We start from the raw sequence: 22,818 nt of genomic DNA on the forward strand, positions 1-22,818 counted from the left end.
GGCGTAGGGCTGGCGGGGGCGGGCCTGGCCGCGGGGGCGAGTCTGTGCTGCTCCGCCGCCCTGTGGGAAACGCTTCTCCCGTCGGAGAAACTTTTCTCGCTGCACCGGACGAGCGTCCGTTGGGGGGGGAGATGACAGGGACTGTGACTGACGTCTGGAAGAAAAGTTTGAAAAAGGAGACCGAGGTGGAAGAGGGAAATACGATCAAAGAACGCAGGCCGGGAGCATAAATGGTGTCGCAGTTGTTAACGATAACATTTTTCGCCAAAGAAGTAGCATGGATAGTGATCTAGTTCACGTAAAATGGAAACGAATTGTATTTCTGTGGGATAAAGCATGAGTAAAACTAACATGCTGTAACCCTTACTCTCAGAACTTTACCACATCAGTGGACTTGGTAAGGTTTTGCAAGAAAATAATTTCTCTTTTAAATCTGCTTAAACAGGTACATGTGATCTAAAACGTTTGTTCAGAATGAGGCTGAGAATTTCACCGAAGAACTGTAAATTACACACACTCAGTTTTCCAATGCGTATAGTTTAAGCGGAAATGTCAGCATTCCTGTCCACAGCAAGCTCCATTAAATTATGAAAAAATGGCATGTGTTTCTAAATCAGGTGACTGTATCCTATTACCCTTGTCAGTTTTTTTAGTTAGCTTATTCATTTTCAGGTTTTAGGGTTTGGTTTTGTAATCTGTGTTGCAAAGGAAATTGTATATAGTTTGGTTGCCTTTCATGATAAGGAACTATGACCCAGGAGGTTCTTGCAACCTATAGCTTGATTACTTCTTGATAAGAGGTACACTAAATGTTCTGTGGAAGGTGACAAATAATACAAAGATTTGGTCTGTTTTTAGGATTGGCACTGCTGCCTTGGCAGTTCAGGTGGTTGGTAGCAACTGGCCCAAGCCACATTATACGTTGCTGGTTACTGGCCTCTGCCGATTCCAGATCCTGCAGTTGCTGAAAGAGAAGCCGTATCCTGTTGCTGAAGTTGAACAGTTAGATCGACTTGAGCAGTTCACTAATCAGCTTAAATCTGAGGAGGAACTTGGAGAGTTATCAGAACAATTCTACAAGTATGCAGTGCAGGTAAATTGTTTTGATCCTATATACGATATATCGGCATATTTATAGGTATATTTGGGGATTTTGCTTGTTTCCTATCTGCCCTTCTCTCTCAATAGTTCTTAGATTTTTCAGCGACTGGTAAATTTTCAGTGCTTCTGCTACAAAATAAGTATTTTTGTTATAGCTTAAGGTTTCTCTGTGGAGTTCTAGGCTGGCTATACAGCTCATCGCAGGATGAGTCTAACTGGGTATATTAGTGCTATGATAAGTTGCTATTATTTCATATATAGCGATACTATAAATATACTCTAGTACAAGGAATACTTTTAAATATTTTTTTTTCCAGAATTAATAATATATAGAATGGATTGATTTTTTGTGAGGTTGTTTTTTTTTAAATTATTAAAGGGAAAAAAAACAGGCATAAGGAATTTGAGTTTAAATAATGTATAGAAGAAGAGTCGTCATAGTGTTAACTTAACTGGGAAAGTTTTTAATCAGGGTGTGTGGGGGGAATAAGAGATGTAGGCATTGAAAAAGGTGCTGCAAACAACGATGGTATTTTTGAACTTCTCGAACAGCACGAAAGCCCAAAGTCTTAATTGCCCTATGCTGAGTTAGTGCCTCTTCTGTGAAAGAACAGCATTTATTTCAGTAGCTTTTTGGCAGGTACCTAAACACATTTCATACTGAAAGATGCAATCCTTTTTAAGTCAGTTACTTAAATAATTTAAAAAGAAACATGGCAATCATGAATATTGTTCATTGTGTGTTCCTTGCAGTTGGTTGAGATGCTGGATATGTCTGTTCCTGCAGTTGCAAAGCTGAGACGTCTTTTGGACAATCTGCCTAGAGAAGCTTTGCCAGATATACTGACTTCTATTATCCGTACATCCAACCAAGAGAAGCTTCAGGTATTATGTTCTTAAACTTTTTTAAGGGGAGTTAGGTGTTTGCTTTTCGTTTTTTTACGGTCAATCACTTTTAGATAATTTTGAAATTGCTTATACTTGAGACTGTACAGTGATAATGTTGTGCCAGAAGGTATTTGTTTTACAACTGAGCATGAATACTTGTAAAAAGCTTTTATGCTGTTGTTTGAAGTGTTTATATATCTATATGTCAGAACTCACCTAATAGGTAAATGAATCTAGTTAGCATTGGAAACCATTCATTTTATTAAACAATAAGAAATACAATGTGGACTTCCCCTTCTCGTGGTAAAGATGATAAATCTTCAAATTGTGTTGCAATCTTGCTTACTTATCACAGTTGAGAGATCATTATACATCTCTTAATACCAACAGCTTCAGAATCACGGGGTTTTTTATCTTTTTAAAAACATGTGAAGTGTGGGGGTTTTTAAACACTGAGACACTGCTTAAATTTGCATCATATATCAAAATAACTTTATGCAAAAATGATGCTTATGGCTTGACACTTGCTAGTCTGATTTCTGTATTTGCGTGCTGTGTTTGTTGTTTCTTTTCTTTTGTCACTGCCAGCTGCACGTTCAACCTTGAATTGAAAGCATAAGTTAGGTTTTTTCAGAGCTGTTCTTTCAAACAACAAATAGAAAATAATGCAATAATTTGAAGTGAAGGTGTGTACTGTAGCTGAATATCCTGCTCGAGGAAGGTACGTTAGTCATTAAATTTACCATGTCCTTTCTTTTATTAGAAGTGATGAAGAAAAGAGCAGCCAGTGGAAGCTGTGGAAATATACAAGAGCGAAATTCTGCCTATTTCTACATACCAACATCATTAAACATGAAAATGGACTAGTGTATAAAATTTTAAAAAAACAAACAAAAGAAATAAAAAACCCCAAACCAAAACAAAAAAAACCCTTATGGTATAAGGTGATTTTTTTCTGGGTTAACCAAGGAGATCATGCTGTAACTTTGTTAGAGGGCTAGCTCTTTTCTGAGGCTCAGTAATTGAAAAATAGAATGCTGATAGGTGTTTGCCACAGAAAATGTGGCTGAAATAATAAGACGCTTTAAAAACAGGATAAAAGACTTTTCTTCTGGTTTTGGAGTGCTTTGTAGTTTTGGCATCCAGACCCTTGAGGCTAGATTTTGTGTGCTGTATTCTCATTGCTTTTCTTGCTACCTTTTTTCCTAAACCATCTGTTCCGTAACTGGTCAAAAGACAGTAACAGTACCCTCCATGTTCCCCTCCCCTAAACTGATGATCTATCAGCACAAACTTGTTGGTTACTTATAACTCCTTGCTCTTAGATTTTAGATGCTGTTAGGCTGGAAGAACGGTTCAAGATGACTATACCATTGCTTGTTAGACAGATTGAAGGCCTGAAGCTGCTTCAGAAAACAAGAAAGCCCAAACAGGATGATGATAAACGGGTATGGACCTTTAAATGTGGGATACTTAAACATCCTAAATAAGTACGAAGATGCACTTTTAAACAGGCTAATGAACGTGCATGATTTTAATCTGTACGAAGTTTTAATGTATAGCTATAATTTTTCCTGGTCAGTCTGGAGCTGCAGAGAACACCCAGCTGGCAACTTTGGCTGTTTAAATACTTAAAAAAGAAAATAGTCTTTCAAAAAAAAAAAAAAAAAGCTTAGGCAGTTTTAATCTGAGCACTTTCTGACATTGAATAAATGCTCAGGTTCCTTTAAAGAGCCATATGATGCCGTATTGATATTATTCTCTGGCTCTGTTTTTCATTTCGTAGGTTGTAGCTATTCGTCCTAACAGAAGAATCAATCACATTCCAAGCACTGCAGAAGACGAAGAGGAAGAAGAAGATCATGATGATGTTGTCATGCTGGAAAAAAAGATTAGAACATCCAGTATGTCAGAACAAGCTCTTAAAGTTTGTCTTAAGGAAATAAAGAGGTAGGAAACTTTCAAATGGTGATTTCTTCTCTTATTTTATTTTTTAAAACAAATCTTGCGTTAACCTTTTCTTATTTGATGATATGTTTGTTTTGGTTGTGTTTTGGAAATTATTTTTTAAAAAATTATTAGAGTGCTGTTTTTTGCTTAGAAATTTCATCATTTCATCTTCTTGGAACATCAGAGGCGATGACAAAGAAATATGAAGTCTGCTAGATATGGTTTATACATTAACATAGCATTAAACTGTAAGCTCTAAGCCTCTGTAGAGGTTATGAAGTGAAGATCTAAAAAAAAAAAAATACTAACACCGCAGTTGTTAATAATTAATGAATAAACTGACCCAGTTTTGAGTCTTTTTTCCTCTGTTTTTCTCTGGTGAGGGGATAACTGTGCTATCCATGGTGATATAATGGTTAACAACTTCTTCTTCAGTGAGGATGCATATATAGTGGTGTATGCATTGCGTATGCAATGTATGCATAGGGAACTGACTCTTTTTTTCGTTTCTCTTTGGATCCTATAAATAACCTATTACTATGCATAGAGGATCTCCTCATTGAAAGTGACTTGCTTTTTTAGCGTTATGGTTGTCAGAAAGTAAGAGGGTATGCTGATGACCTCAAGTTTGCTAAATATCTATCTTGTGGTGCAAGAGAGTCTTACTTTGCAGTTAATTCCTGATCAGCCTTGTGAATTCTGTGCGTGTATTTCCAGATTAAAGAAGATGCCTCAGTCAATGCCAGAATATGCTTTGACAAGAAATTACTTGGAACTGATGGTAGAATTGCCATGGAACAAGAGTACAAAAGGTAAACCCTTCTATTACTGTTGATTGCCTCTTGCACAGACATTTTTAGGACAAGTAGCCATCATGTAAACACTGTGTACTTAGTTCTGTCTTGCAAATGTTTGTCTCATTGTCTGATCATAAAAATGTCATTAATACGTTACTCAAGTCTTACGGTCTGCCTGGCTTAAAGTAATATCTGTATACTGAATAGCCTGTGTAGTTCAGTTGTACATCTAAGAATTGAATTTGAAAAGTATTAGGAATATCTACCCAGAAAAATGAAGGTGTTATTACTTACAGTCTGTGCTAGCATGTATCTAAAATAATGAAGAAAAGAGCAGCTAATTACTTTTTATATGTCAGACAAGAAAGCTTTTGTACATTTCTGTAGCATTGACCTTCCTGAAGAAGGTTCTGGCATGTCTTAAGTTAATCAAGTTTGGTAAGGAACAAAAAGATGAAAAATGACAATTATAGTTGATTTTAATAATTACAACTTCAGGTACAATAGAAAAACTGAGTATCACGTTGGCTTTGTACCACAGTTTTCAAAAGTTGTGAGCAGAGAGTGATTATTAATATGGGAACAGTATGCAAAAATGGAGAGCGAGGAAAGAGCAGAAAATCAAATATGACTTTTCCTACTGACCAACACAAGTAGATTAAGTGGGAAAAAAACTTTCCAGAAGGTGTACTGCTGGAGAAAAGGATTTTAATTCCTTCTAGCAGCTACTGAAGAATGAGGCTTTTGAATGGCATTTAAAACAATCTGATTTTGAAAAGAAATTTAACATACCACACCAGCAGAAACGTTTGTCTATCTTTTGCCTTCTCAGTATGCATGGTGATGAATTTTGGCCGTTTTGGACTAGAGCATTGGCTGTTTACAAATCTCCTTGTAAACATTTTCTTTAATCATTAAATTGTGAAAAGATCTGCCTACAGCTCTTTGCAGATCTCTACAGAATTATTCAAAGAATCCCAAAATGAGTAAAGTATTTGTTGACACTTGTTCTAACAGAATGGTTCTGTGGTGAAAGTTGCTCTTTAATCTTGCAAAATTATGCCATGTCACATGTAGTTTGAAGTTTTCCTTTAAGCAAAGTTGCAAAGTTTGCATTCACATTCATGTGAATGATGCTTTGGACTCCGTAGCTACAGTGAATAAAAATATACATGAATATAAAAATAGAAAATCCAGTAGAACATGATCATTAGTGAATTTTTTTGTTCAATAATTCATTACAAAAATTTACATGGTTGACGGTGAGAATTTAATCACAGTTGTCTGTATGTGAAATACGCACACTTACCGGTATGAGGGGTCTGCATCTGGAATGCATAGAAGTTGAAGGGTGGGTGTGTGTAGAGTTGACAGACTTCACTGCTTCCTGCCTGCTCTCTTTATGTTGTAGAGCAGAAGAGAAGACATGTGCTTTGTGCCAGAAATTCCTGCTCTGTGTAAAGCATTAGTTAATGTCCATCGGTGAGGCCTGACCATTTATCTCAAACTGTGGCAATTGCAAAAACCTGATTTTTCCAGTGCTTAGTATCACATGGGTGTTTTTTACAGTGCCGAATCACTTTAAGTGTTGCTTAGCAAGTAAAGCCTGCCCTTCAAGCCAATAGCATCTTGCTCTGTTTGTGAGATGTTTATAGACTCTTATCATAAGTAGATGATGAGGACATTGGGATGAATTTGTCTTTTGAGAAGACCTTACAGGATCAGACTTATTTCGGTGAGAAAGCAAATGTTGAAAAATTTCTGTATGACTGATTCCCTGTTCTAGAATAGATACTAACTTCATTTGAACCAGATTTCCATCTATGACACAGTGAAAAGGTGGGGTTTTTAAAATTTTGTATCAATCAGTACTATGATCTCTCTAGCTTATGTCTAATTTCCTTATTAAGGAGAATTATAATAGCTTTGTTTTAGGAGAACATTGTCTGAAATGTGTGTGTGTGTCGGGGGGATTGCATTGATGAACGTGTTTGAGAATGTGTTTGTTTCTATTGTATTGTAGAATTAATTGTTTCCATTTTTAAAGGTAAATGTGCTGATATCTTTTCTGTTGTCAATGATTGATAGATCGCCTTGAAATTCGTGCAGCTCGAATTCTTTTGGATAATGATCATTATGCTATGGAGAAGTTGAAAAAGAGAGTTTTGGAGTACTTAGCTGTCCGACAGCTTAAAAACAACCTCAAGGGACCCATTCTTTGTTTTGTGGGGCCCCCAGGAGTTGGTAAAACTAGTGTTGGAAGATCAATTGCAAAGACTTTGGGTCGAGAATTTCACAGAATTGCTTTAGGAGGAGTCTGTGATCAGTCTGATATTCGAGGCCACAGGTAACTACTACTTCCTTTCCTAATTGCAATTTTTTCTTTTGTTTGTTACAGAATGTGTTGATTATTTTCATTGTTTAGCTAATACAGAGAAATTTTGCTTATTCAAACAATGGTAGTTATTCACTGATTCTTCTTGTTATTCAACGGTATTATTCGGGAGAGAATTTTAGTAATAGGAATGGATGTTTAGTGTTGAGATACAGCCATTATTTTTTCTTTCTGCTGCTGCCCTTTATTGTCATAGTGGAGAATGGAATTTCATCTTCAGTCATTTTGGCACTTGGAAGTAAAATTCAGTAGAAAGTCTAATGGAAACTCTTACATGTTGGATCTGATTTTTCTACTTTTTAAGAAGGATGTAAAGATTTAGTTATACAAAATAGCCTATGAATAGCAATGCATTACTTTATAACCATGGTAGTCCCTAAAACAGCAGGAAAAACTGAGAGTGATGCTGAAAAGTTGCTAGAGGATAGCAACTGAGTTACTTAGTATCTCAAACTTGTTAGTGTACTGTTTTCCCATTTCAAAAGGAAGATTATACAAGGACGCTTAAGCTGGAAGATTTCAAAGGAGGTTTTTTGGTTGACTTTCCTTAGGACTTTTTTTTTTCTCTTGCGTCTCTCTATGTATCTACTTCTTAGTCTTTTAATTCATTTGTTTATATTAGACCATTCCCCATTCCTTGCAACCGGAAGCATAATAAATGGGTAATGTAGATAAGTAACTGCCAAACATCAGTGCATCATTTTTGGTTGCATTAAACGTGTTTTATGCTTATCACATGCAGTGTAGGAAATTTGGAATAATGAATTTCTTAGTGTTCTAAAGATCTGTAAAACCATGTGTTGTTGGTTTTTTTTTTAAAGTCATGTTATTGAATAAAATTTCTCCTTACAATAGTAGGTAAATTATTATGAATTAAAGCCATCAGTTATTTCTTTGATGCCATGTAGCAGTTAATTTTGCCCAATGGCTATGCTGCTACTTTCAATCGTAAGAATACACCATCATTCTTGCTTCAATTCCAGGTTATTCTGTAATTTCTTTTTGTTTTCAAGGCATAAAAAGGTCCCTGGTATTCTTATCATTTCCCTATGTAATTTTAATGAAGACTTAAAAGAAATGCGCTAATAAAAGTTCATTTTGTAGTATCCAACTTCTGACTGTGTGAGCTAGTTGCATGTGTGAATACATTAGAATGGTGGAAGCTCACAGTCCCAACTGGAAGGAATGCGGGAGACTCACTGGGAAATCTTGTGCTGAACATATGCATAAACTTCTAGGAATCTGGAATATTTCTAGGAATCTAGAGTATAATATACTATTGATCATTTCTTAGACCAGAACATGAGAGATGAAAAAGTGAGAAAATGGTGATTTTGTACTTGATGACAACTTGAAAATTCAGAGTTGTTTTGTAAACCTTTAGTTCAGCACCCTTGATCAAATGACCAACACGTTTATTCCTGTGCACTTCCTGCAGGAGTTTTGTTTTGCAGAGTGTTTGACACTTACCTAGAGTTTGTAGTTTGAAAGAATAATCTGTCAGTTTTTTCTTAGTGTAGTTTTGGTCAACATACCCAGCAGCCACTGGGGGGTTTCTAGATACATTTGTTTTAACACATCGTTTTTTACTGCATAGCAGCACTCTCTGCATGTGTATGTGATTGTTTTGCAAACCTTTGTAGTAGCTGGCCTTTTTACCAATTTACTTACACATTAATGGAAAAAGAAGTGAAACTCTGTCCTCCTCCTTCACTATGTATTATTCCTGTAGTTCATAAATTGTGTTGTTAATCACTGCTTAATAAGTAAGTATTCTGATGTTTCAGATGGTATGCATCCTAAAAACAATTTAAAATGTGATTCAACATGTTGCTATTTGAACTGAAACCACTAGAGGCTGTTGAATACTAAGCATTAGAGACATAAGTAGCTTTTCTAGGGCGGAGCAGCACTCAAGCCTTTGTAACAGGGAAACCACGTCTGTCAAATTGACATTATAAATAAAAGTAAAACTGTCATCAACTCTTACTCAATTGCCAGTAATTCCTTACTGTTTTCCTCTTTTTTTATTTTTGTTTGGCTTTCTATCTTGTGCTTAGACTTAATAAAGAATAAAGACAGCTACAGTCATGTGATAATGAGGCTCTTAAAAACTTCTAAATTCAGGTGTTTGTGGCTGTCATTGTAGTGTTTTTGAGGGCATTTTAAAATTATTAATGCATGTTAGAAGGTAACCATGATAAATTTCGTATTAAAAAATTTCTTTGAAATTAGCTCATGTGAAGTATTTGATAAGAAAGTTTATTTTTCATCAGCAAAGTAAAATACTGTCTAGAATTAGCAAGAGCATCATGTGATTACTCTTCAACAAACAAGTGTATAATTTAAAAATAAACTTTAGAGCAGTTAGTACGAGGAGTCCCATGTAAAAGATTGCTTTTGCAAGTTTTTTGTGGGTAAAATCAAACCCAACTGTTGCATACTGTTTTTTTAATTCTGCTTCATTTTTTTTCTGCTTTTCTGCTTCTCAGAATAAGATTTAATCAAATTAGAACTGCAGCTTTTCTGTAGACTTCTCTCTCTAATGTCCTTTTGTGTGAATAAATAAAGTTATTCCCAGTCAGGTGAATCTGTATTGTGCATCTGGTGGCAGTTATAGAGAGAATTACAGAGGTGGTCTAAAAGTGGAGGAGACATAGCCTGCTGTTCCCTGAGTTTTACTGTTAATTAGGCTGATTTTCTAATATTATATGTTAGGAGCCATTCTTTTTCTCCTAAAAGCTCCTTATTAGGCTTTAAGGCTTAAGTTAAGGATTCCATTAACATTACAGAAGAATGATAGTATGTGTACCTACTAATGTACTAAACGTTAAAAAAAAATGTACTAAATATACTAGAAGATTAAAAAAAACCCGGTGGTTCAGTTTCACTTTCGAGCAAATATTGCCTGAAATAGCATTCACTTTGGCCGCTTACTACTGTTGTAAGTGAAAGATGCAGACTGATAGATTCAGCAAGCAAAATAAAATATATTAGATGGGAGCAGGGTGGGGAGTGGTGTTTCAGTAAGTGTGCTGTTCCATGTGATGTGTAACTAGGGCAGTCGGAAACGCCCAGTTTTTGCCATTTCAGTGTGGATCATGTGCCTGCAGCTGGAGTTTGTGAATCCTTTTTTGATTGGGTGAAGAGTAGCTACTACTGTTCTGCATTCCCAAAATGAAATCATCATCTTCGTACAAAAATAGAACTGCTTTATCAGACATCCTCCAGCTGTTGTTCACATTTACCAATCAGCTATACCATATGTAAAAATTTGCTGGTTTACATTTGTTGTTAATTTATACTAAAAAAAGGTAAAAAAAACCCAAACCACCCTGAAAGATGACTTAGAATTTTTTTCCAAGAAGCTCACTGCATCTCCTAAGTACTGATCTCCTCAGTACTGATATTTTGTTTTATACAGTAACTATATGATCTTCTCTGTTACGTGTGTGTGTGTGGTTTCCTATTTTTGAAAAGGAAAGATGTGATTGTGCCATTTATTTATATCATCAAAAATGCTGCTGTAGAATATTGTTTTTCCTCTTTTTAACTCTAGCTAAAATAATGAAAATAAAGAATAACATCACATTCAGTGGCTACTGTTCACAAACAGCAGTACTCAGTTTCACAAGTTACAAGGCAAAGGTTAATGTCCAGACAGATAAATGGCCATATCTGCTTGTAATTTTAATATATTGTAGTGGTTTTATATGTAAATATCTGCAGGGTCTGTCTTACTGAGGAGTCTTGTGTTGAGATGTGTTCCATAATAACCATTTAGAAATGAAGACAGGCTACCTATGTTTGTGTTTTCAAGGTAAAATACTACATTATTGTTCTTTGTCATCTTACATATGACATTTGCATTAGCATTCTTTACTTGCCTTGGAGATCTTGAGTCTTTGATTAATAATATAATAAAATAGGTATTGGTCCATCTCTAATAAATGAAGATGTGTCATAGATTTAGACTGTTACACATGGGAAGAGTTGATACCTAGGTATTTGTTACCCTAAAATTTATAGTGCGAGTTTCTATTTCGTGATACTTGATGAAATTACATAAATAAATTTAAGCATGTTTTTATTTGAAATTTAGTGCATCAAACACTTATATTGGAGTTAGTTGTTTATATTTACCATGTCTAGAGATGATTGAAAATACAAATGAGAAGAAGAAAGTATGAGAGAGTGGAAGAGTGAGAATAGTCAATTGTCAGGTAGTGAAAGGAAGAGCAGAATGTTTCTAGTCACTGTGTGCTTTTCTCATCTGTTAACCCTAATTCTGTGGAGACTGAGTATTTTGCAGAACTGCTCCGTATTTCCAACAATAGTTCCTTTAATTCTGACGTTTTAGTTTCTTGAAGAACTCTTGGGTTGTATAGGGAACCATTTAATAATTTTCGTAACATTGGATCTGTTTCAGTTGGACTGTGGTTTCTATTTAAGTTTTTTATACGGTAGCTCATGACCCAAGGCTTACTTGGGACAGGGTGCATAAAAAAAAATTAATGATTTTCTGTCACTGTTAGAATGTTTTTCTTATTGCTTGCTTTAGAAGCCACTTAATGTTTATACTCTTAAAATTGTATTTCTCCAAGGTATTGATCTCACTTGACTTGTCATATGTTGTCTTGAGTATATTTGCTTTTTTCTGCTTTTTCTTCACCACAGGTCTTGATACATTGTGCTCCAGCCTACCTAGCGTATTTTAAATGTTAAGAAACTTGATAGTGTGCAACAGTTAAGTCTTACTGAAAGATGCTGTATCTGTGAGAGTCTTCCACAAGTGTAAATATATCATTAAACACCCAAATCTAGTTGAATCTAAAATGACTGTGACTTGAAGTCTATTTTCAGAGTTGTTTGAGGGGAAAAAAAAGTATTTCAATCTATTAATAACAACAGCTTTTTTGTGTCTCAAGAAAGAAAAATCTCTTCCTGTTTTGTTTTGGGTTTTTTTTAAGTGCTTCTATTTGGAAAAACTCCAAAAAAGTTTTTAAAAGTGGCGGGTGTGTGTGCATGGGTATAAACAAACAGATTTATTATTCAGAAAACCTTTTGGTACCTAACACTTATCCTTTGACCTGTGTTGTTGCAGTTGGATGGTGAAGGGAGGGAAAGAAAAACTTACCCTTGACTAGAGAAACCCAGTTTACCTTCATTCAGTTTATAAACCAAAGCTGTTTCTTAAAACTAGATGGAACATAGGTATCTCAAAATTTTACAGAATTTAGAAGGATCAGATAAAACTTTGTGTATATAAAAACACAAACATGCGTTAAAAAAGTGTGACGTCTTTAAGCATGCACTTGAGAATGATGTACCAAGCAAGGAAGAAGAATGTTTAATGTTTACCTAATTATGTTATCCTATTACTGGCATAAATAGAGTATTAAAAACAGGCTGCATTGTTTCTGAAGCATATAAAATTATTTACTACTGCAGTAAACACCTTTTGTTAAAAAAAACCAAAGCCAATAACAACAACAACAAAACCTCACCAACAACAAACAAACAAACAGAACTCAAAACCACAAACAAACAAACAAAAAAAACCAACAAAAAACCCCAAAGAAACCAAAAGCCCCCAGAATTGCTACAATGATTAATTTGGTTGCACTGGTAAAATGATTTACTTCTGTGAACTTCAGTTCTGCTTCAGTCTTGTAATTTTCTGATTGCATTTCATAGGATCCTTTCATTCTTTTGGCAAGGCTGACTCTGTACAGATGGAGAGTGAAGTGGCATGCTACTATAATAGCTCCCCCATGCAGATTCTTGAGCTGTAATAAATGTTACGTGGTGTGATCCTCAGTGGAGCAGAATCTACTCACTCACTGCAAAGATTCTACACAAAAGCAGTGAGGTGATAAACTATTGCAGGCTGGCTGCTCCAGTCTTTAGCAGCTGTCGCATGAAGGTGGCAATAGGCAAACTGAAATTCTGTTGCATTTCTGGCTATTTAGAAGATCTTAAAAACTTTTATTTTTGCTCAGATCTAGAATTAAATACAGTAATTGTAATTTGTTCCCTCAGTGGTTAAATATTACATGGAACTAACATCATTGCTGTGTGGTTTGAGTTGGGTTTTTTTTAATATTTAAAGTCTTCTCTAGTATCTTTTGAAATTACTCCCATGGTATTTTTGGTTTCGTCTTTCTAAATGTCACCCTGTTTATTTTGGACTGTATTAAAACAGATCATATGGCAAAGCAGGCCTGTTCTGCGTATCTGCTTTGTGAGGGTCATGAGATAGGTACTGTAATTCAGCACTTCATGTATCTCTCTCTTCTTGAGTGACCAGCATTTCATACTCTTAATTACAGTTTTTTTTTAGTCGTGGCACAAGCAGAAAAGGCTATGATAAATGCAGCAAACAAGGGATGTATATGCATGTAAAATGTTGCTCTATGCGTTGTGAAAAAAAGTTTTTACCACCTTTGCTGAATGAATTCAGACTCATAACTTTTGTTCCGTTGCAGTGTTCTAGTTTTTTATTTCATGTTGAAATGACATAGTAAATACAATTCTTTTTTGTGAGTATTAATTAAAGTATGCTGTATATACAGGGGACAATAATGGTTCAGCATATTTGGAATTTTGCCCTAATTTGTAACATGCTGTATGAACTCTGTTGTGATGACAAAAACCCAGTATCATCATTATTAAAATGTTAGTATTAATGAGATTCATACAGTACAAAGGTGCTTGTACTGAATCATGCCTGCAAGCCATAAAGTTTGGATATACTTTAATGCATGTGTTTATCTTTCCAGACCAACTAGTGCACCATGGAACTGGAATTTTCATCTGCTGATACAATTGCTTATATTAGTTCAGATGCATATTCCATATTTTTATCAACTAGTTCAAAAAAGTTTTGCAAAAAAGCAAGAATTGTTACCATGTTGCTTATTCTTACATTTTTCTTTCAGTTTAGTTTTGGTGTTTCTACTCCTGTTACAAGCATCTGTCCCCTCTTTCCCCATATACATTTATTTCTCACAGGCGCACCTATGTTGGCAGTATGCCTGGCAGAATAATCAATGGACTGAAGACTGTTGGGGTTAACAATCCAGTATTCCTGTTAGATGAGGTTGATAAACTGGGGAAGAGCTTGCAGGGGGATCCTGCAGCAGCCTTGCTTGAGGTAAGAGATGTTAAATTACAAGCATTGCTTCATTTATAATTCAAAAGAATTATAATACTGGACTCAGAAAGGAAGATTCACTAGGCAAAAGATAGCATGACAGTGTCAGCTTTTTTATTCAAATACCAGCTGCGATGTTTTGACATTGTTGGATTTCTGTCAATTAGTTGTGCACAAAGCAAATGCTGTTTATACTGAGATATCTTTAATCTAAGTGATCTGTACTTAAGCACAAGGATGTATTTTGTGCTGTTTTGTATATTTAAAGACTGTTCAAGCCTTAAACATTACGTATTTGGGGGACTTCAAGACATTGATTTTTAATGACAAAATGCTGTTAGCTATGAGAAAGAACTGTAGAGGAGGCAGATGGTAGCTGGACATTTTCAAGTTTTCCCTTTCTTTCTTGGAATAATTTTAATATATTTTTGAAGCTTTTCATGGTACAAGCTTATATTGGAGTTAAACATTTTATCTAGTATGTAATATGGACTAGTTTCATGTTCTTTTAGCAGCATTTCTTTAATTAGTGTTGTAATTAACTTTCTGAACTTAAGTTTTTCATTTAAGTCACAGATCCCCACTCCTTGACTGATTATGATGTGGTGAGTGTTTGCTTTCCATGAAAGTCAGCTATTAAGTGTGTTTTTTCTGAAATTCTGGGACTCAGACCAAGATACAAATTAATCTAATTTTGAAGTATGTGGTGTAGTTATTTTATCACAAAGAGTTTAGAGGTGTTAAAGTTGACTTGCTTCAAGACACAAGTAAAATCTAGGAGATACAAGTAAGGACTTTGGTGAATGAGATACTGTTGGAATATTTTGTAAATCCATCAACTGTTGAGATGTTATTAATTAGGTTAGTTGTTGGGATTTCAGGAGGCTAAAACTTGAGTGATTATGAAGAAGATGAATTGAGACCTATGCCTTGCAGGCTTCATGTATCAGAGGACTCTGCAGCAGAGAACAGTAATGAGTTGCCAGAGCTTCCTTTCTGCCTTCTTTTTCCCTGGAGTATGACACACGATGATATCCCAATACAATTCCTTCTTCCACTGAGTTGCATATTCAGCAGTTTTATTCTAGCAGTTTGCTGTAGAGAGGAAGGAGTGTCTCCTCAGGTATGGGGAAAAGACATAGAGCATTGCCCTTCCCCAGCATCTTAGTACAGAAGGCTGTGTACATCTTCCTGTGCTAGCACTGATGATGAGGAAAGGAGAGAATGAGGAAAGTAATGGCACAGCGAGGCTGGGCTAGGCTGAAACGCTTGAGGCTGTCCAGAGCAGATGTAGCACTAGTGCACTTAATGGTTTTGGTATTGTGCACATTTAGAATTTCCTTATACTGCTGTGGTTTTACACTGTCTACCTCTCTTTTATGTTCTCTCTAGCTGCAGGGGCTACCATCCTATCACTGTTTCAGCTGAACTGCTTCTGTGATTGTTCTTTACCTGTTTCAGTCAAAAGGAGTTGGGTTAGTAAATGATATTTATCCAAATTTTTTGAGCTAGCCTGGCTCACTTTCACTGAAATGATTCAGGGCATAATCCTAGAAACATCTCAGTTGTCAGACTTAAGGTGTGGTAGCTTCTGTAGCTCGGCGGTTGTAGGTGGGGATGAAAGTGGTTCTGGTAATATTTGCCTACAGAGTCATTCTAATGACTCTTTTTGGCTGACAGTGCTTAATACAGTGATTTGAATTTGAAAAATGCTACTTAAATTAAGGTGTCATGAGCTCATCTGTATGCTGTATGACTTTCTGCAAATGAAATGTCAATTGACATTCTACAAATGTCATGATTTTCTTCCTGCTAGATAGTGTAAAATTACTGTTTTGACAAGGCCAACTAGTTCTTTGGAAATCAGCGTATGAACAGGCTATGGTTTAAGAGCTCTGTTTTGATCTTTGCATGTTAACATGAGCTAGTAATAATTTAAATGTGCTAGAAAATACCATGGCTTAACTTTTTTTAGCTTCTAAAAATGACAGTTATGGTCCTTTACCTGCATATTTCTCAAGTGTGTAGTACACATTTCTAGAGTGCATGAAAAGCCTCTAAGTGCAAGGAAGACAAGCAGGGGAGTGTAACAAATATTCAAATGCATTTTCTTTGTACTTTTCACTTGTGGGATTTTATTTACTCTTTGCTGTTAATGGTAATGAGCTCTATTTTTGAGTTTTGCTGATATTTTTTCTGTCATTTCTCCCTTAGATTCTGAACTAAACTGGCCTAAATCTAGTCAATGCATAGATAAAAAATACCTGAAAATCAAATTTTATTAGCTAGCTGAATGTTGTTTGCTAGGCAGTCAAAGTCAGTAATGAAGCAATGATTTGGCTTTTCTTGGAAAGAGAATAACTTTTTTTGAAAGTGTTCCAGTCATGAATCCAGATCTGTACCTTAATATTGTTAATTTTACTCAACCTTTTCTGTTTCTTTTAATTTATTTTTCATTCCCTGTCTTGCAGCAGAGAATTAGCATTTCTGTTTTTCTTCTGTCATGTCAAGTGTGTGAGGGCAAATGAAATTAATTTAGTTTTTAATTATTTGTGTTTGAATTTTTGATACTTTTTGCTGCTTTGGGATGTTTCTGGTTTCCATATTTTAAAACCACAGTCTCAGTGATATTCAGCTCAGCTCCTGCCATGGATTATTCCAGCTGAGGCTTGTCAGGTTAGCTTCCAACTGTCTGCCTGGGCTGCAGTCTTTATGTAAGTCGTTGCTAATTGACCATTAGTTGCATCTGGAGAAGTAATTGCTCTATTAACCATGTCTGGGCTGCTCCCATGTGAGATCTGTATATCCCTCTGCTGCTGTCTAAACATCCTGAAGCAGGTGCTTTACCTCTTCTAATGGAGAACTCATGCCTGGACATAACAGCTTAATTTTCGTCTGCTTTTTGTGGTTTACATTGTTGGAAAGTCCATCTGGAATGAGCAAAGGTGACTATTATGTAGGAGAACAAACAATAGTAAGTGGTCACCTAACTGGCACATTTGTTTTTCAGACTGCTGCTTCTTGTTTGGTAAGTGCCATCATTAACTATAAAAGGCACATCCTTTTTTCCTTAATGTGTAGGTGTGTTAAATTCTCACTGACTGTCTACAATCGGATATATTCAAGAAGAAAATTGCCATACCCTGTAAGCTTGGAAGCAAAGCTTGATGTTTTATAATCGCCGGATATATGTTTAGTTCCAGTGCTTCTGCAGAGTTGTTGCTTAAGCAAAACAGAATGTCTTCCTATTTCCAGTTACTGTTCATCAACAAGGGAATGTTTTAGTCTAAATTTAGATGACCTCTGTTTAAAAGAGAAGAAAACAGAAATGGATCCAAGTGCCTGATAGTGAGTATTTGTATGCGGGGAAATTAGACCAGGAGCATAGCCAGGCAATTAAACGTTCATGGAACTTATTCTGGATTTTGTGGTAATAAAAAGCTGGTACAGAGAAGCCTTTGTGTGCATGTGAGCTGTCGGCCATAAATTAACCAAGATATTTTGTTCATTGAGTGTTCTTTTTGTAATTAATATTTTTGTATTAGTTGAATATCTTTGAAAACTTTTGAACTTGAACTTTAGCACAGATACCTAGCTGAAGAACAGTTCTATTTGCTTTGGAAAATCTGTTTTAAATGCATAGGTGTGATATTGTTTTATGTCTTATTCTAAGAAATAGTTACCATGACAAAGAGTTATTAGTCCAGAAAAACTCTAGCCCTTGTAGAAAATCTCAGATAATTCACATTTTTAGATATAATCCAAGTTGGTTTTGATTACAGTTTCCTTTACCTTTATTGGATAGTATTGTTTGCGCATGAGTACAGCATTTTATATATCTTTGAAAATAATCATAGAATCACCAGCTTAGCACTTAGTAGGATTCGTAAGGATTTCTAGTTGCAGACTGGAAGGAAAAAGAGATAAACATGCGTGTAGATAAATGTTATAAAAAAACAACTTGGTCTGTTAGAATACATTGTTTTTCAACATCTTTGGAAGTAGTTGCAAACGCTTCAGCTAATAGACTGGAATTTTGTGGAAATACTGTGTTATCAGTATTAAAAAAAAGGATAAGCTGAATTAGGATTTGCTGTTTAAATCAGTTTTGAAAAATTTGCAAGAGTAGACTTTGAATGGGAGACTAATATTTGATATAGATCTACTTTCTTTGAAGTTTGTAGATGCTGTGCTTGGAATCACTGCCTGTTGTTGTGTCCCCCTACATTTTAGGGCTAGATTGTAGGACTAGTTGAGGTAAGAGACGTCTATAACTGATTGAATTATGCATCAGTGTACTTGGCTAGTCAGGATACTTCAAGGCTTTTGCCTTCATCAGTAAAGAAGGGAGTAAATGATAGCAGCTGCCTGCTGAAGAGGGTAAGAAAAGCAGCTTTTGAATAGCTTATGGCCAATGAACAATAGCATTCACTGACTTTCAACCCTAGTTTTAGAATTTAGGTATATGCTTCAGTATGGTTTAAGATTTCACTACTAAGGGGAACGTATAACTTGTATTTTATTACAGTCGCAATACATTTCCAAATATTAATCTTAAATCTGTGCAGTACTTCAAAATAAAATCAGAAATTGTTCTTTTTTTAAAAAAGTTCTGCTGTGTTTCTGGCATTCCGTAAAAAAGTATTTTACTAGTTTGTTGTGATCATAAAACATTTCTGTTCTAAAGATTTTTAACTTTTCAAAGACTGAATGGAATTTGAGAGTAATGAAAATTCAGAATTGTTTCTTTCATAACCAGCTAAGAAGTGCTCAAATTCATTTTTTTAGAATTATCAACACTGTTCTTGGCTATAATTCAAGTTGCTAAGACAAGGGGTGCATTCATTTGGGTATAGGCAGATAAATTATTTTGACAGCAGTGGGCTATTTCTCAGGAGATGCATAGGTCCCGTTATTTGTAACATGAGAATTACTCATGTCAGTGTAGCATTGATAATTCATCATTTGGGAAGGAAAAGTGTGGCAGTACTTAAGGGGGGGTGGAATGAAGGCGGTTCATAGGTGGTAATATAGAAGCCAAGTGTAGATTGCTATATACAATGAACTTAAAATTTTCAGCACTGTTTAAAAAACTACAAGACAGCACCTTAGTACACTCGTGATCCACATATATAGAATATTTATCACCTAATGCAGAAAAATAGCTTAGTCAAGTAATAGCTTAAATATATGCAAGTGTTGCATTAGCACGCATAAGTAGTACTAAAAGCAATAGGAAGACAACACTGTTATTTAAGCCATAGTTCTACTTGTACAGTAAATTTTTGAGATTGGTCAGACTGCGTATTGTTATTCTTCAGTGCTTGTTTAATTTTGTCTCTGTTTTTTTATCACAAAATTTGGGAAAAAAAAGAAAAATGCAAAGATTGTGTTGGGAAAGCCAGGGCTCACCTAGAGTCAAGACTTGTATGGGATGTCGTGGGCAATAAGAAGAGCTTCTATTACATTAGTAGTAAAAGGCTGGACAAAGCTGAATGAGTGGGGCAGGTGATTTAGTGACAGCAGGTAAGGCTGAGATAATCCATGTCCTTCCCCTTGGTCTTCACAGAGAGATCTCTCAGGTTGGTGTGCTTAGAGTAAGAACAGCTACCAGCAGCAGATGAGGATTGGAGTCAGGGGTTACTTGAGAGAATTCTACTCATACAGGTCCATGGGACCACATGGGCTGCTTTTCCAAGGGTGCCGAGAGTCCTTAAAAGGCCAGTCTCTACTATCTGTGAAAGGTCACGGGCATAGCTTACAGGAGGTACTTGATGATTGGAGAAATGCTGCAGCCATCTTTAGAAAAGGGTAAAAAGAACTAATAGGGAAACGACTTTTTTTTGCATGTGGAGTGGAATGTAGTTACAGAGTAATCAGAGCGAGGCAGGATATTGAGGGTCAGGCTTTAGTAATATTCATAACATATTTATGAACCTAAAGTCAGATTTGACAGATCCAAATGGAATATTTTTATTCGATTTGTGCATATTTTATTTACTTCTAATGTACATATTTTATTTACTTTTAATTGAGCAACTGCATCAATTTTCTATTCACTCTTGTTAAGGTCTTGGATCCAGAACAAAATCACAGTTTCACCGATCACTACTTAAATGTAGCTTTTGATCTGTCCCAAGTCCTTTTTATAGCTACAGCCAACACTACAGCTACTATCCCACCTGCTCTGCTGGACAGAATGGAAATTATTCAAGTTCCAGGTAACGCTACAGTGTTTTCATTACAGTGGCTATTGCAAGTCCTAAACAATGTTGGGGTGTTTTTCCTGAAATGAAAAGCAGTTCCTTAAGGTAAGCCTGCCAGGAATCTAGACTGAATGGCCAGAATCGTTAAAAGAGACTAGTCGGGATGCCTCCATTATGGCCTCTGTCATGAGAATGAAATTTAGCATTGCACTTAGGAAAATTCAGTTCCGGGTATATGGAGATAACATTGATACATTCTGTAACAATATTTTCACTAATCGATGTGTTTGTATTCTAACTGGCTGTTGGCTGATGCATCTTTTTAAGATTCCAGTGAAGAAAGGGATCTTTGAAACACTAAAATTCTATTCTTCTTGTTCACATGAAGTTATGAATAACCACAAAGTATCATACCAACAGCCTTTTAAATTATAGCTGCTTTTTTTTTTTTGTTAAATTCAATCAGGTACAATTATAAATGGTAAGAAATTTGATTATATTGTAGTCTATGAGCAAAAAGATTAGTAAACATATGCTTTTTCTTTTGAAGGATACACACAAGAAGAAAAAATTGAAATTGCACATAGACACTTGATTCCTAAACAGCTTGAACAACATGGCCTGACTCCACAGCAAATACAGATTCCACAAGTAACCACTTTGGACATAATTACCAGGTAAATCTGTTATGCACTGCTTTAAGTTTAACTTCTTTTTCTGGTAACTAGTAAATCATTTATAAACTGATAACAAAAAACATTTCTTAAGATCTATTGTCCTTAATAGCTTCAGAATTTCGACAATTGGTAATTTATGGAACTGCTCTTTCCTGAGCTCTGTCTGGCTCTGCTGTCTAAACCAAATTATCCTTCCTTCTCTAGAGAATTCCTTGCTCTGGCTCTCAGAGTGTGGCTCACAATCAGTTGTGTTGACACAATTGGCAAGGCACTATGAATAAATAGAAACACTTGAAGCTAGTATTGCTGCAGTGTTGAGTGTGTGAAGCCATGATCTTGGCAGCAGACAACCTTTATTTTAAAGAATGACGTTTTATTTCTGTCATTTTCATAGAAAAAATGGAAATTACCATTTTGTTTCTTGTGACTTGGTGGGCCACATTTGTCTAAAAATCAGAATTAGGTTAAAAAAATTAAAATGTGGTTTTTTAAATTGCTTGTATTAAGTAGAACTACTTTTTTTGTTGGATGTGAAAGCAAAGATACTGATCAGAACATCTTTTGGACTTGAAACTAGCTTATTTCTAATGGACAAAGTGTATCAGTATTTTGTGACCAGGAACAGCATTTTGGCATTTAGTGAGTGTTATTGTCTGGTGTTTCTTTTTAATTCATAGACTAAAAGAAAATACTCTTTTACAGTTAGTTCCTCAGTTTTCAGTGAACTGTATTTTGAGTTTTAAAATAGTTCCTCCTTTTAGTTTTTATGCATCTGAGAAGAGCTCAGTGCTATGGGAGCATTGTTTAGCATTTCACTAAGGTTTGACACCAGGTGTTAGTCATGTCTTCTTTCCACTCAGTAGTTTGTCTTTCTTTACAATTTTATCAGCAAACTACAATTATTTTGATAAAAGCACATGACTTTTTTCCCTGTTTATTAAAGTAGCCCAAGGTCTCACTGACTTTAACATCTCATTTTATTTGGAAGTATTTTTAAAAAGAAAGTGTGTTTACGTTCAAAAGAAATCTCTCTTACAAAGCATATCCACTAATAAAACAATTGTCTCTACGCTAGATACACTAGAGAGGCAGGAGTCCGCTCTCTGGATCGGAAGCTGGGAGCTATTTGCAGAGCAGTGGCAGTGAAAGTGGCAGAAGGACAGCACAAAGAAACAAAGCCAGATCGTGCTGAAGTGGGTGAAGGAGAAGGTGTGTATCTTTTGCACGTTTTATTAAAAAGGAAACTTCTAACGTAGTCACTAGGAAGCTGATTTATCAACATTTTCTCCTTTTTTATGCTTCTTTAAGGGCTCTGTTTTTAAAAGCTTTGCAAATAGAGTGACATTCTTACTATGCATGGTTCAAGCAGTGCTGAATTATGGCTTGGGATACATAAGTAGAGTAATTTCAGCCTGCCAGGTTGGTAATTGAGAAGTACAGTGGATCTGTTTCATATCTTAGGTATGCAATTATGATTTGTGTATGTTTTTATGTCTTCCTAGGCTTTTTTACGCAAATCTTTCACTTTTTTTTCTCTAATAAAAGACTAAGCATGGCTTTAGTTATTGTTTTTAAAGAGGTTCTTTAACTGTGCTGTGCATGCTCTACCAGCTCAGAACTCAATCAGGTTATTTTGTTGCACTCTAAA

General features: G+C 35.5%; 1 protein-coding gene across 1 annotated transcript in view; it reads left to right on the plus strand.

Moving 5' to 3' along the window:
* Positions 1 to 823: 823 nt before the first annotated feature.
* The window catches only part of LONP2 (lon peptidase 2, peroxisomal), a gene marked incomplete at its 5' end in the record, with an annotated part of 42,939 nt that continues 20,944 nt past the window's right edge, over positions 824 to 22,818 (plus strand). The window contains 10 exons of the mRNA XM_009579487.1: positions 824 to 1,093; positions 1,855 to 1,986; positions 3,315 to 3,437; positions 3,776 to 3,939; positions 4,657 to 4,751; positions 6,825 to 7,083; positions 14,146 to 14,287; positions 20,358 to 20,508; positions 21,044 to 21,170; positions 22,246 to 22,379. Coding sequence (XP_009577782.1) covers positions 824 to 1,093; positions 1,855 to 1,986; positions 3,315 to 3,437; positions 3,776 to 3,939; positions 4,657 to 4,751; positions 6,825 to 7,083; positions 14,146 to 14,287; positions 20,358 to 20,508; positions 21,044 to 21,170; positions 22,246 to 22,379 — 1,597 coding nt within the window. The remainder of the gene's footprint in view (positions 1,094 to 1,854; positions 1,987 to 3,314; positions 3,438 to 3,775; positions 3,940 to 4,656; positions 4,752 to 6,824; positions 7,084 to 14,145; positions 14,288 to 20,357; positions 20,509 to 21,043; positions 21,171 to 22,245; positions 22,380 to 22,818) is intronic.

This window comes from Fulmarus glacialis, unplaced genomic scaffold (genome assembly GCF_000690835.1).
Source record: "Fulmarus glacialis isolate BGI_N327 unplaced genomic scaffold, ASM69083v1 scaffold38046, whole genome shotgun sequence".
NCBI lineage: Eukaryota > Metazoa > Chordata > Aves > Procellariiformes > Procellariidae > Fulmarus > Fulmarus glacialis.